Source organism: Stenella coeruleoalba, assembly GCF_951394435.1.
Source record: "Stenella coeruleoalba genome assembly, chromosome: 4".
In the NCBI taxonomy this organism is placed as follows: Eukaryota; Metazoa; Chordata; class Mammalia; order Artiodactyla; family Delphinidae; genus Stenella; species Stenella coeruleoalba.
In genome coordinates, this window is record NC_137149.1 from 19,598,456 (window position 1) to 19,613,440 (window position 14,985).

The following is a 14,985-nucleotide window of genomic DNA, read 5'->3' on the forward strand; positions in this document are numbered from 1 at the left end:
TGACTTGGTAGGTTTGGATGGCTATTTATAAGTACAGCATGAGATCTGATTGACAAGAAAACGTGTTAACAATGTATAAGATTTAGGGGAAAAGAATGTCCAGGAAGAGGAAAAAATAAAGGCAGAGGACTTGAGGCAGAGGTAAACTCGATTCATTTGAGGAGAAGAAGGAAGACCAGTGTGGCTAAATACGTTCGTATGGCATGAGATGAAGTCACAGAGGTAGAATAAGGCCAACTCATGTAGGTCCTCATGAGCCTTGGTAAAGGGGTTTGAATTTTAATCTAACTGTAGTGAGGAGTCATTGGAAAATTGTAAGTGAGGGTATGATGTGATCTAATTTACCAAACTAAAACAAAAACACTCCGTGGAGAGTGGGTTTGTAGGGAAGCAGGTCAAAATTAGAGGCATGGAGTTCAATTGGGAAGTTATTGTTATAGTTGTTTTGTTTTGGTTTTTTTAAATTTTTATTTATTTATTTATTTGTTTTTTTATATTTGCCTGTGTTGGGTCTTTGTTGCTGCACTCAGGCTTTCTCTAGTTGCGGCGAGCGGAGGCTACTCTTTGTTGCGGTGCGTGGGCTTCTCGTTGTGGCTTCTCTTGTTGTAGAGCGCGGGCTCTAGGCGCGCGGGCTTCAGTAGTTGTGGCACATGGGCTCAGTAGTTGTGGCTTGCGAGCTCTAGAGCAGAGACTCAGTAGTTGTGGCGCCTGGGCTTAGTTGCTCCGCGGCACGTGGGATCTTCCTGGCCCAGGGCTCAGACCCGTGTCCCCTGCTTCAGCAGGCGGATTCTTAACCACCGCGCCACCAGGGAAGCCCTATAGTTGTTTTAATTTACCCTAGTTTTTTTTTCCTACTCTGATTTGATATATTTTTTTTTCATTCATACTTGGTATATTTTTTACTATAATATCAATTTTATTGATAACTTATCATTTACCTTTTTTAAAGGTATTTTGTGTATTGACAGCTTTGACATTGTGGGTGATGGGGTTAAAGATTTACTTGTTGGAAGAGATGATGGAATGGTGGAAGTGTATAGTTTTGATAATGCAAATGAACCTGTTCTACGATTTGATCAGGTAAGTTCACTTTTAAAAAGACTATATATGCTTATTATTCATCAAACAATTATAGAGATGACTGACTTTGTGTTTTATTAAATGAAATATATTAAAATCTTGTGTTTGGCTTAAAATATCTCTGCTTGTGTTTGGCTTAAAATATCTCTGCATTATCAAAATCTTCTCTAGACTACTCTTATGTTTGAATAAATGACTATTGCCCTCAAGCTGAACAATAAATTACTTTTTTATTTGATTTCTAAATACTGTATATCCAAATTATTATATGTATTACCTTAGTTTCTATAATGCATAATAGATTACAGGAGTAACATTTATATGTTTAGGTAGCATAAATGAGATTGTGTTGTTTTAAAGTAATCAGGTTTTAGGAATAAACTTTGTATTGTTAAGACAATATCAAAAATATCCTTAAGCAGAGAGGGAAAAGTAGCAATTTCACTTCTCGCCACCCAAGATCCACAGTATGAGAAGAAATACTAGATAAGAGTAATTTTTAGTTCACAAATTTTAAGTGTAATTAAGCTTGTTTATCCCAAGGTGCAGAGTCACATGGAGAAGCATTCTGGCATAAACTGAATCTTTCATTTTCATAAAGTGGTGTTCTCCTGTCCAGGGTTTCCCCATCCTGCCTCATGCATGATGTATTGAGGCTGTTTAACGACAGCAACAAAAAACCACAACTCAGTATGAACTTTTCTTTCTTTGTCTAATTTCTCTAATAGTGGTAAATTTCTCCCAGTACCTACTTTAATTGCATATCAGTAAATAACAGATGTTTTGGTACATAGATAAGGTGTATTATTATTTAGATAATATGGGGATAAAAACATTATACAACTTATTTTCTGGATTTATTTTGTACTTGTTCATCTTTCTTTGGTGCACAAAGTTACCTTGCTAATGATGCAAATAATAGTTTAGGCTTAAAAGTACATAATAATCCTGTGTTGGTGATCTCCCATTTTTTTATCATCGACCCCTGAGAAACTTTCCTATATAGACCCCAAGTTTCCTCTTTGACTTCTATTCCAAACCCCAGTAATGACATAGCATGTCTCCCCTCTGCCAGGTGTGGCACTAAGAATTCCTGTCTTCCCAATCTTTCTTCTGTTTGTCTGATGATAGAGGTACTGCTTCCATGTTGTGTTAAGGCTGCGAATATGCTGCCTCATCTTGATTCATGACGTCACTCTCTTTATTGTTTTCCTAATCAGGAGAAGTCCTCTTATCTGACATAGTCTGGACTGATGGTTAATCAAAAGAGTTAAGGAGCAGATCATAAAAAGACAATATGTACATACCTTAAACATCACATTTTAATTTAAACTTATAAATATATATTTATTCACCAATATTTTGAGCAGTGACCAAGGTCTTTTCTTGTGAGTTCCCCTAATTGGCATTCCATGTTGTTACTTACATAAAGCATGTCTATACTATGTTGTCTATGATCTCCTGTGTTATGGTTCTATGACTGTTTTTTTTAAGGTGTAAGTTGAATTAACTAAATCTACAACTCCAAGACTTTTATAAAAAGGTACTTGAAGTACATAAGATAAATGAATTTCATTAAAATGTTGTATTGACAAAAAAAATGTAGAAATTAAGTTTTTTAATTTTTATAACTTTTTCTGAGTACATTAGGTTAAATAAGGTACTTCTAAGTAAGTGAAAGAGTAAGTTATAATTAATAGTCACTCAATAAACCACTCAGAAAGTGAGAATGTGTGTGACTCTTTTGACTCAGTAAAACATTCTTCTGTAGTCAGCTGGTTTCCAGTGTTTTGCTTTCAATAAATAGAAGGAGGACCTAATCAAGGTGTCAGATGATACATCATTAAACATTTTCAGTGGTAGATCAGATGATTTTAGGTATGTAACTTGGAAGATATTTATACAATAGAGTGAACTTTCTACAACAAAATTTCTTTTAGTCTCATCAATATCTTTATGGGACTAAGCTCGATTAGTGCTTCTATCTATGAAAATGAAAAAAAGGAATAGGACTGATGTTGAACTCAGTCTCATTCTACCAATATATAATTAATACTCATTGTGGTACATGAATAATTTAGAAGGAAAAACTGTCCTATTGTCTCATGAGATACATTTCCTGTAGAATTTTGTTTTAGTGGTTAGTTATTAGTTAAAAATATAAAACATATATTTGTCGATCAATTGTGAAATACTAATAATTAGACAATAGAAATTTCTAATTCTTAGAGTTTTTTAATCACAGAAGATAAAAAAATTCTATTTTTTCTTGGTTGCAGAGAAGTATAAAAGAATTTCAAGCATATGAGTACATTACATTAAGATAAATGTATGTGGGGGAAGTGGAGTGAAAATAGAAGTTTAGGGAACAATGTAAAATTTCCAGCTGTGAAAGAACGATTTGTTTTTTCATTTTTAAGTCAATTGTGTGTATAAATTTGTCTTGATATTTAGATTCATTGGGTATGATTGGGGTGTGATTATGTGACAGTTTTATTTTAAAATTATAATCTCTAAAACTTCCAGATATTACATTCTTTGTAACTATTTAAAGTGGTGATGAAAATCTGAAAGTCAGTTTAAAAATGTACACAGGGATGGATGCAGTTTTGTTTGTTTGTTTTTTCAGAATTAACTTTATCGAGAACATGAACAAAAAAGTTTGAAGAATTCTAGTGTATATGAAATCCAGTGGGACACTTGTTAAAAATGCACTTGTTGGGGAATTCCCTGGTGGTCCAGTGGTTAGGACTCTGCACTTCCCTTGCAGTGCGCACAGGTTCCATCCCTGGTCGGGGAGCTAAGATTCCTGCAAAATGTGCAGTGCGGCCAAAAAAAAAAAGAAAAAAAAATGCACCTATGAACCTAACTTCATGCAAGTGTATAATCAAACCTTTGTCACTTGAATCTCTCAGGTAATTAGCTCAGGAACAGCTAAGATAGCCTGATTTGCAGAATAGCTCAGAGGTTTGCCTCTTACAGGGAGGATGAAGAGAACTAGCATTTTTAATGCTGGTGTCCATTCCCTGTACCTTCCCCTTTAGGACAATGGTTCTGGGCCTTGCCTGATAATAATTACCTGGCAGAGCTACTGGTCAAACTCATTAATGGGTTGCCAACACATTTTTTTTTAAATGAAAGAGAATAGATTAGAATATATCAGAGTGCAACACAAACCTTTTAAGTTATATCTGTTGTTGTGTATGTTCATGTGTGAATTATACCAGATTGCAATATGAAACTTATTGCTTGCTTTCCAAATCGCTTGAAAGCCACTGACCTAGAGTGCTTGTTAAAAATACAGATTCCTAGTTGACTCACCCAAATGATTATTGTCAGGCAAGTTTGGGAAGTATTGCTTAAAAGAGATATAAACCCTGAAGCATCTGAAAAACTTGGTCTCCATAGTAGCAAGTTGTCTAAAGTTTCCACGTAAGCTAGCGTCTTCTTTATTCTTCTAAAAAACTATTTGGAGAAAACACATGAGTGGTGGTCTGTGGAATTCAGGTAATAAACTAAATGTATTGAGAGTTTTGCTTATGTAATTTTTTTTTTTTTTTTTTTTTTTGCCACGTGGCTTGTAGGATCCTAGTTTCCTGACAAGGGATGGAACCCAGGCTCCCTGCAGTGGAAGCATGGAGTCCTAACCACTGGACTGCCAGGGAATTCCCGCTTATGTCATTTTTTTAAAAAAACTTATTTCTTTATATAAATAAATGATTTTGCTCATTAGATGATTACTGTAGCTGAGTGGTACACACAAATATATGAATCATTTTCAATCTTCTTTCCCCAAATTAAAAAGCACTGGAATTTTCAGCCATTTGTGTAGGATTTTCACCTTTCCAATCTCAGTGTCTACACATAATAAGTATTCAATAAATGTATGTTGAATGTTGGGAGACAGCAAAATAAGTTTTGTGGCTTATTATTTCACATATCTGTGAAATTTTATTAATGACGTGCTTGATCTTAAATTTATTTTAGACGTTGTCTGAGAGTGTCACATCTATCCAGGGTGGTTGTGTAGGGAAAGATGGCTATGATGAAATCGTGGTATCCACATATTCAGGTAAGGTAAATGGTAATAGCTAGTTGAAGAAAGAATCAATAATAAAAAATATAAATTTAATAAATTGCTTTTGATGATTGCTTTTTAAAATGTTTATTAGTAAGTCACTCTTACCTACAGCATTAAAAGCTCTAATGGTTAAAAAATAAGAAAGGAAGGAGTAGGTGTATTGATTTATAAAACAGTTAATATTTGAATAATACTTTTTAAAAGTACTTAGTATATCTCTAGCATCTTTGAAAATTAAATGATATCCTTTGGTTTAAAAAGAATAGTTACTGAAATTTAGTTTGTTTTGTTACTGTGTACATTTCTTATAAAACTTGCTTGCTTTTGAGTAGGTCATTTTTGTATTCTCACAATAGTTATATGAGAGTTTAACTTGCCATGAAAATAATTTTTGAAAGACAACTTTTATTCATCAGCTGTTTTTGGCATTTGCCTAGAATGTGTTGACTTATTCCATACTTGAAAACTAAAACTTTAAATTGAGAAGTGAAAGATTTCCTTAATCGTAGTATTACAGTATTTCAGGCAAAACAAAAAAGGTATCCAAAGTAATTTCTTTATGGTTTGAATATCTTCTAGCTTGATTTCTTTTGCGTTTTGTTTTGTCTTGTTGTTTGAAAAGGAATAAGTCCAAGACTAAGTGAGGTTGATGTTGGTGGACACAGGGGCATGTATCTTGGGTTTCTTTTAACACTAGCAGCACTTAACGGTGCACGATTGTAATTCATCTCTGCAGGCTGGGTTACAGGTCTGACGACAGAGCCTATTCACAAGGAAAGTGGACCAGGAGAAGAACTAAAAATTAATCAGGAGATGCAGAATAAAATTTCTTCATTACGGTAATTTTGGATTTTTGTTTGCTTCTTTTTTTTTTCATTTCATAAAGTGTGTGATTGTTGTTTTTTTCTTATTTATAAATGCAGTATATTTTATTGGAAGGAATTATACATTTAATTAGTTTATGACCTTTTTAAATAAAAGCTTATCAGTTTGAGAAAATTAGCAGTAAGTGCTGATTAATATTTTGGAGTTAGAAATACACTTTTTATATGTTTTATTCTATGTTGTTTTTTTCTTAGCTCAAGAATTGTATTTTTTCATTCATTTATTATAAACAGTTACAGTGTTTTTTTTTGTTTGTTTGTTTTCATAGACATTAGAAAGAAACCAACACAGATGGCTCTGTTCCTCATTAATTCTCATGTTTACTGCTCTTGTGGACCCTTCTGAGTCTGTAACTTTGGTTTATAAGTTTTCTTACTGGAAATGAGTAATGTTGACTCTCTTAGACACAGGGATTGCTTTCATGACCTGTTCAATTTGACAAGTCCTGTGAAAATGGCCTCAAGGAAAATTGCTGCATACAGTGAAGAAGTGGGAGTCGCTGAAACTTTTAATGACTATTCTCCTTACCCTAGCCCTTCAGCCCTCAGCCCTCACGAGTGAGGGCTGATCCTTTTTTGGTGGTAGTTGATGGCTACAGAAGTTTTTGAGGCAACCAAATGCCACAAGTACTAGTTCACTAAAGCCACACCACCAGTTCACCACAAACCAGTTCACCAAAGTCACCAAGAGAGAAAGCTCTAATGTTCATGCAGCAAGGACACCAAGGAGAGTTAATGAACTACTATCTCATGTCCTCAGTACAATACCTCATATTTATAACCAAGTCAGCCCCCTCCTGATTCCACTGGAATGTACGTTCACGAGAAGCTTATGTCTCTTTTGTTCATTCAGCACCCGGATCCTAAGTACATAGAGTCACTCAGTAAATATTTCTTGGGCGAATGAATCTTTTCTTTCGTTTAGTGCACAAATCCCTTCCAAGCGCCTTCCCAGACTTTTCCCCCTCAACTGGGGCTAGTAGCTAAACCTCATGTTGTTCTACCCTAGTTACTATTGACTTCATTTCCTTTCCCTTTAACTGGAGCAGCTCTAAGCAATGCCTGCACAGTTCAATCTCCAACACTTGGTAGAACTTCAGCTGTACCTCTGGCTCGTCTTTATCCTTGTGGTCTCCAAAATATTCATACTCAGCAGCCTTCTTATTTTGTCTTTTGCCCCTAATGTCTTACTGAAAGGTACATGTTTACTGATTTCACACGTTCTGTTTCTTCTTATTAAATCTAATATGTTCCTCTACCCCAGAACAATCAGTTTCTTTTCTGATTAGTGCTATATGTGACTGTAACCAGATTCATGTATTAAGATTGATTATTTGCAGCCTGCCTTGATTCTTACAATGCCTTATTAATATTGCTGGTGTGGGGCTGAGTAGATGTTTTAATTTTTAGATCAGAGTTAAATAATGTGGAACCATTAGGTCAGTCATAGAAGTAAAAATTTTGTTCCTATTAGTGTTATAGTTCTGACTCAACCAATAAAAATGTATTTTGCAGCAGTAAATGTCTCAGACTTTTGTAAATATTCTAAGGATCTCAAATGTTTATACTCATAGGTGACAAATTTGTATATATTTTCCTCTAGGAGTGAGTTGGAACATCTGCAATATAAGGTACTACAGGAAAGAGAGAAATATCAACAGTCTTCTCAATCAAGCAAAGCAAAATCAGCAGTACCTTCATTTAGTGTAAATGACAAGTTTACATTAAATAAAGATGATGCCAGCTACAGCCTTATCTTAGAGGTTCAGACGGCGATAGATAATGTCTTAATACAAGTAAGCAAAATGTCTAATTTCTTTGTTTTATGGCTGGATCTATTTTGTAAACAAGTCATATGCACTAATTATTATTGAACACTTTTAAACGGTGATTTTAAATGTTTATCTTAATCTTGCATTAGCTAATCAGTTGGCTCATAGATTATTTAAATTATGTCTTTATTTTTTATTTATCCCCTACATATTAAACAAAAGACCAATGGACTTAAGTTTCAGGAAGACCTAGAAAGGACATTAAAGATTTGTTCTCTGGTTAGCCTTTAGGAGAATCTTAACAGAGATGTGACTTAGAAAACTCCAGTATTTTATATCCTTATTAGAACCTTTTTTAAGCTCCAACTACTAAAATAATACAGCCTGCTCATTAACCATCAGTTTCTAGGTAGATAATCTCAAAAGGTGAAACTTAGGGATAATAATGTATAACTCCATTTATCAATGTATTTAATTCTTTTTTCTTTTTTTATTATTAGTTTTTTTAAATTTTTATTTTACATTGGAGTATGGGTGCCTAACAATTATTTTTTCTTTAAATTGGAAGATATTCAGGGAGTGGAAAAGGATGATAGTAGGATGAATGGGAAATAAGCAAGATGGAAAACCCATCAGAAAATGAGAAAAGAATAAAGAGGAAGAAGACAAAGTTTTAAAAGATGTGGGGGAGAGATCAGATTATTAATTAAAACTTAGAGGCAGAAATGTCTCTCAGGTAATGCTAGCTCAAGGGCTACTGCATTGAACAACTCCAGAAGCACCATTCACACAGAACACAGTGCAACAGCATTGTCCTAGAAGCTACCTCTCTGGAGGAGACCAAAAATTATCCCCTTTCTGTGTTACAGGTGAAGTAAGAAATGATAAAAATGAACTGATATAGCAAGAATGGTCATATGATTATTTGCAGCCCATGGTAACATTTTTAGCACTGACAAAAAAAAGTAGGAAGAGTATACTTTAAAGAGAGTGATGAGAGATGAAATTCTGTGATCTGATTAATCCAAATTAGAAAAAAATAGGTCATTGTAATATAACTCTTATTCTTTATTATATTTATTTTCTAGAAGTGCATATTATCAAATACAAGTTAAGAGAGTTCATACTGTCAAATTTAGAGACAAACGTAAACTAGAGCTAAGGAGAACCCTTAGAGAAAATATGTGTTGTGAGAATTTTTAGTTTTTCATCTAAACCTTTTTTTTTTTTTTTAATATTGACTGTAGAGTGATGTTCCAATAGATTTACTAGATGTGGATAAAAATTCTGCTGTTGTCAGCTTTAGCAGCTGTGATTCTGAGGTGAGTAAAAATATAAAAAATTCTTCAAATGCTTTCATTTCCATTATGCCATTTTGTATAAAGCCTGTAAATGCTACTAGTGTTTGATGTTTCTTCTGTATTTCCTTTCATAACCCTTCCCTCAAAATCTGCTTCTACTCTCTTTCCCTATCCTCAGAAAATCCAGAAACTGGAGTGTTGTCCTAAATTCCTTCCTCTCTCTGATCTGTTAAATCCAGTTACAGTAGTTCCGTCTTTTTCTGCTGGAGATACATTCCAAGATCCCCAGTGGATGCCTGAAATCAGAATAGTACGGAACCTCTGTATGATACGGTGTTTCTTTCAGCATCACTATTTTTGCACTTTGGAGCTGTTATTAACTAAAACATGGGTTATTTGACACAAGCACTGCAATACCATGAAGGTTGGTCTATGTGATAACTGAGATGGTTCCTAAGTGACTAACGGGCGGGTAGCATATACAGCATGAATGTGGGATGATTCATGTCCCAGACAGGATGGAATGGGATGTCACAAGTTCTCATCACACTACTCAGAACGGTGTGCAATTTAAAACTTATGAATTGCTTATTTCTGCAATTTTCTGTTTAATATTTTCAGACCACAGTCGACTGTGGGTAACTGAAACCCTGAAAAGCGAAACCACAGATAAGGGGGGGTGCTGCTGTAGTCACTAATTTTTGTCATTTCCACCTCCTTGCTCTTCTACGTCTACTCTGCTTCATTTGCACTTCTGTTAACCTTCCAGGCCCTCATAATGCTTTTGCTTGAACTCCTTGTCTGCCAGTTTCTGTGCCTCCAGTGTTGCCTGTCACCTCCAGGTTATGCTGTGCACTGCCACCAGAGAGGCCTTCCTAAAAGACAAACATCCCCGTGTCATTCCTTTTCTCAAAACCTTTTAAAGATTCCTTATTTCCTGAGGTGCATGTAGGTCAAGATTCCTCACTGTAGCATAAAAAACTTTCTGTAATTCAGCTCTTGATTACATCTCCAACTTAATCTCTCACCAGCTGCTACCTTCCCTCCCATGCACATGATTTCTGCCAAACTGAAGTTCTTAAAATTTCTTGAAAATGCTATACAGCTTCACACATTCCTACATTTAAACATGATCTGTTCCATCTGCCTGTCTTTCCTCACTTTTTCTTGTTGACTCTTGCTTAACCTTCATTCAACAGACATTTATTGAACACTTACTGTGTGCAAAGTACCTGGGATGAGACCATATCAGAGCTTTTGGACGTGCTTACTGTATCACTTCTTTCTGCATGGTACTGGCTGACTAGCATCTCAGAGCTTAGGTGTGGCTCCTGAAGAGAAGTTAGGGTTCAGAGAAGGTCTGGAGCAGCTGCATTGGAGAAGGCAAGCCAGAGCAGGAAATGGTGACTGGAGTTGGCATTAAAAAGGGAAGGATAGGGCTTCCCTGGTGGCGCAGTGGTTGAGAGTCCGCCTGCTGATGCAGGGGACACGGGTTCGTGCCCCAGTCCGGGAGGATCCCACATGCTGCGGAGCGGCTGGGCCCGTGAGCCATGGCCGCTTAGCCTGCATGTCCGGAGCCTGTGCTCCGCGGCGGGAGAGGCCACAACAGTGAGAGGCCCGCGGACCGAAAAAAAACAAAAAAACAAAAAAAAAAAAAAAAAAAAAAGGAAGGATAACAAGAGTAGATAAAGAACAAAGTTGATAGTTATATTAGGGAATAATTTTCAAAATAATTTCAGAGTAAAGCTTTTTTTTTTGATAAGAGATTTTATGGCAGTTGTATTATTTATCATATGTGCTTTGTCATCCCTGTTTGAGAATAAAACATAAAAGGATTAAGAACTACATTTTTATGATCATTTAAAAAATCAAGTTAGTATGAACTTCAGATCTTTAATTCCTAAGTTACAGTGAAAGATTAACCTGTTTATATCACTGCAGGATTCTTGGAAATGAGTATTTCATACTAATTTAAAACCTATTTTCTAGAATGATGGCTTAAAAAACAAATCTTATGGAGATTTCAAGTATATACAGAAGGAGAAAGAATACTGTAATAACCTCCATGTACTCATCACTAACTTTAACATATGGCCAGTCTCGTTTTATGTTCTTTACCCTCTCCCTCCCCATCCCAAACCAAATTCCAGACATTTTATCGCCTTTAATTAATACACATAATTTTATCCATAAATACTTAAATATATAACCTTTGTTTTTAATTACACACAAGTATATTTATTTTTAAGTTGACTGATCCTCTGTGTTTGCTGAGTTTAAATGATTTGAAATTAAAACATTTGAATTTTCTTTTTAACATTAGCATTCTTTTTATTTCTTCAGTATTTATTAAAAATAGGGAAATAGCAGTGCCTGAAAATTTCATATCAAATAGTTCACGTTGCTTTGTCTGATTTTGCAATTCATGCACACAGATATACTCTTCTGTTTTTAGTAGTTTATTATTCAATTTTAAGAAGTTATCATACTTGAAGTAACCTCTCCAATTCTGTTCAACAAATGTGTTGAATGCCTACAGCCTACCTGACACTATGCTATTTGCTGGGAATGCATAGATGAGATATTTCTCAGTTGTCTATAAGTATGTGTGAAAATCAAATACATTCAACACTGAACATTGATGTTTTTACCTTTATAATACAAACATTAGGAGTTTGCACTGCCAGTTAAATTTTTGGGAGAACAATTAATATTTTAAAGTGTTATTGGAGAGATTTAATATGGAAAGAGCACTGAGCTTTACAGTCTTAAAGATACGAATTTGAATACCAGTGTTATTACTGGCATTTAGGAAATTTACCTAACCCTTCAAACCTCAATTTCTTCATCTGTTAAAACTTACCACATAGGGTTGTTTGTAGGAATAAGCATAAAGCTCATAGCATGGTCCCACCCAAATGATGGGTGCTCAGTAAAAATAAATATTATTATTACTGTTGGTGCTGTTGTTATTGTTAAAAACATAGATTCATCCTTTTCCTCAACTTTGAATTCTTCCTAGTCAAATGACAACTTTCTTCTCGCCACTTATCGGTGCCAGGCAAATACCACGAGGCTGGAACTCAAGGTAAAACTGTTTGAGATTACCTTTACTTGAAAGTTTGAACTTTCTTTTTTCCTTGGTAAATCTTGCAAAATATGATATCATTTCTTTGCATTAAATTTCTCCCTGAAATGAGCATTTTGGAATAATGTCTTTTGAATGACCTATTACGTTTTAATTCAGCCCAAACCACTCTCTTTTCTGTTAGCACTCAACCAGTCACATTCTGTAAAATTACCAATCCTAAATTTCCTCTAACTGGAAATATTTTTTATAATTTTCTATTATGGAAAGTTTCAAACATACATAAAAGTAATGATTCCAGTTTTAGCGATGATCAACTCATGACAATCCTGTTTATGCTGTCACTCTCCATTCCAAATTATTTTGAAGCAAATACGAAATACTTTATAATTTTATTAGTAAATATTTCAGTACATATGTTTAAAAGATAAGAACTCTTTTTTCTAAGCGATTATGTAAAATTTGTATTTTTTAAAAATTTTTTATTAGGGTATAGTTGATTTACAATGTTGTGTTAGTTTCAGGTGTACAGCAAAGTGAATCTGTTATGCATATACATATCTCTACTTAAATGATAAGAACTCTTTTTAAAAACATAACCACAATACTGTTATCACACCTAAGAAAAATAATAATAATTCCTTAGTATTATCAAGTGTTTAGTGTAGTGTTTTTTTTAGTTTGTTTGATCCAATCATGGTCCAAATAAGGTAATTTGGTTATTGAAGTATCTGAGCGTTTGTCCTATATTTTCCTATTATCTGGATTTTTCTGATTGCATTCCAGTGATGTCATTACCAACTATTCCAGGGAAAATCTTTGAAGTTTCCTTTTGCAATTTACTAACATAATCACTTTTATAATTAAATACTGATTGTAGCATATAAGTTTATTTTGGTTATTTAATTTTTAGTGTGAAATTTAAAAAAAAATTATTTTTGATATGTTTATGATCCAAAAATTAAGCACTATAACTTTTTCCTGATGTTCTGAAAATCAGAGTATGCTTTTTTCAAGAGAGATGCTATTGCACAATAACTTTTTCATATCTAGTTAAGGAAGTTCCAGTTAAAATGTAATTTTTTTCTAAACAATTTATTTTCATCTGTATAAGTTCCCTTTCATGTATTTTGAAAGAAAAATTGAAAACTGGTATAAGTTCTAAAGGAATATACTTCAGCATATTTATGTAACCTAATTAAACATTTAGATTACATTCACTGAGCTAGATTGTGCCAATAAATTAGGAAGTAGGCCTAAAAATATTAAAAACCTATGTTCTTTTTTAAAATTGGATACAATAACTTTAAAGTTCAGAGGAAAGAGTAAATGCCTGAAAAGAGCCAACAAAACTATGAAAAAGGAGAAAAGGTGGAACTTATCTTGCCCTATGGTAAAATGTACTATCAAACTACTATAATAAAAATAATGTGTGGTATTTACAAGGCCTAAATAAATAGGTCACACAACAAAATAAAGTTTAGAAATATAGCCCAGCACATATTTATGGGAATTTAATGCCCAGCGTTTTTAGATAGGGAAAATTCTATTAAATTACTATTTTTATTTAAAAATTGCTTTTGGTGGGACTTCCCTGGTGGCACAGTGGTTAGACCCACAGCAACTAAGACCCAATGCAGCCAAAGATAAATTAATTAATTAAAAAAATAAAAATTGCTATTGGTACAACTGACATCCATCTGGAAGAATATTAAGTGGATTCTTATGCCATATATTATAAAAGATAAATTCAGATGAATTAAGTACCTAGTTATTTTCAAAAAGAAGCTGTCTTCCAGATAGTGGGTAAATATCAGAATATGAAGACTGCCTATAAGTTGTTTAAAAAGACTACCCAGGGTGGTCCAGTAGTTAAGAATCCACCTTCCAATGCAGGGGACGCGGGTTCAATCCCTGTTTGGGGAACAAAGATCCCACATGCCACGGGGCAACTAGGGCCGTGCACCGCAACTACTGAGCCTGTGTGCCACAGTTAGAGAGCCCGCGTGCTGCAACTACTGAGGCCATGCACTCTGAAGCCCACGTGCCACAACTAGAGAGCCCACACACCACAACTTCTGAGCCCACACACTGCAATGAAACGTCCCACATACAACTAAGACCCAACGCAGCCAAAGAAAGAAAGAATCTTGTTCCTTAAAAAAAAAAAAAAGACTACCCAATTAGGAAAATAGGCCAATGTGGATAGGCAGTTCACAGAAGAGGGAATCAAAATAGCTAACAAATACTAAAAGAACATATTCTACCTCATTATCAGTTAGGGAAACTCAAAATAACAAAAATCAGTTTCCGCTTGTCTAACAGATTGGCAAAAATTTTGAAAAAGCAGAATTACCAGGTGGCAGGATGAGGAAAAGGACACTCTCAATCATAGCTGAAGGAAATAAAAATTCTTATTGCTACTTTGGTAAAATAGGCTATAATCCCATTTGTTGGAATCTATTTCATAGCAATAAAATCACAGTATTGTACACACAGATATGTATATAATTAACTGCAGCATTGTTTGTAGAGGCAGAAAAGTTGAACCAAAGTGAACACTCAGTAATTTAATGTTTGAATAAATAGCTGTTTATCCATTTCATAGAATATTGCAGAGCTGCAATAAAGAATGAGTTGGTCAATTCCTGTTAACATGGAGCAAATTCCATGAAAAACACAAAATGCAGATAAAAGTCCTACATATGTATATATATATATATTATCTATAATATGAAGAAATGTATAAAAAGAAACATACCTCTCTGATATGATAGGT

At 34.3% G+C, this 14,985-nt stretch overlaps 1 protein-coding gene across 2 annotated transcripts in view; it reads left to right on the plus strand.

Moving 5' to 3' along the window:
• BBS7 (Bardet-Biedl syndrome 7) overlaps positions 1 to 14,985 on the plus strand; it is a 41,903-nt gene that overhangs the window by 17,525 nt on the left and 9,393 nt on the right. Inside the window, exons 8-13 of one of the 2 annotated variants that reach the window (XM_079920358.1) lie at positions 950 to 1,080; positions 5,068 to 5,152; positions 5,898 to 6,000; positions 7,649 to 7,841; positions 9,065 to 9,139; positions 12,141 to 12,206. In XM_079920358.1, coding sequence (XP_079776484.1) covers positions 950 to 1,080; positions 5,068 to 5,152; positions 5,898 to 6,000; positions 7,649 to 7,841; positions 9,065 to 9,139; positions 12,141 to 12,206 — 653 coding nt within the window. The remainder of the gene's footprint in view (positions 1 to 949; positions 1,081 to 5,067; positions 5,153 to 5,897; positions 6,001 to 7,648; positions 7,842 to 9,064; positions 9,140 to 12,140; positions 12,207 to 14,985) is intronic. The other variant, XM_079920359.1, reaches the window with a different exon arrangement.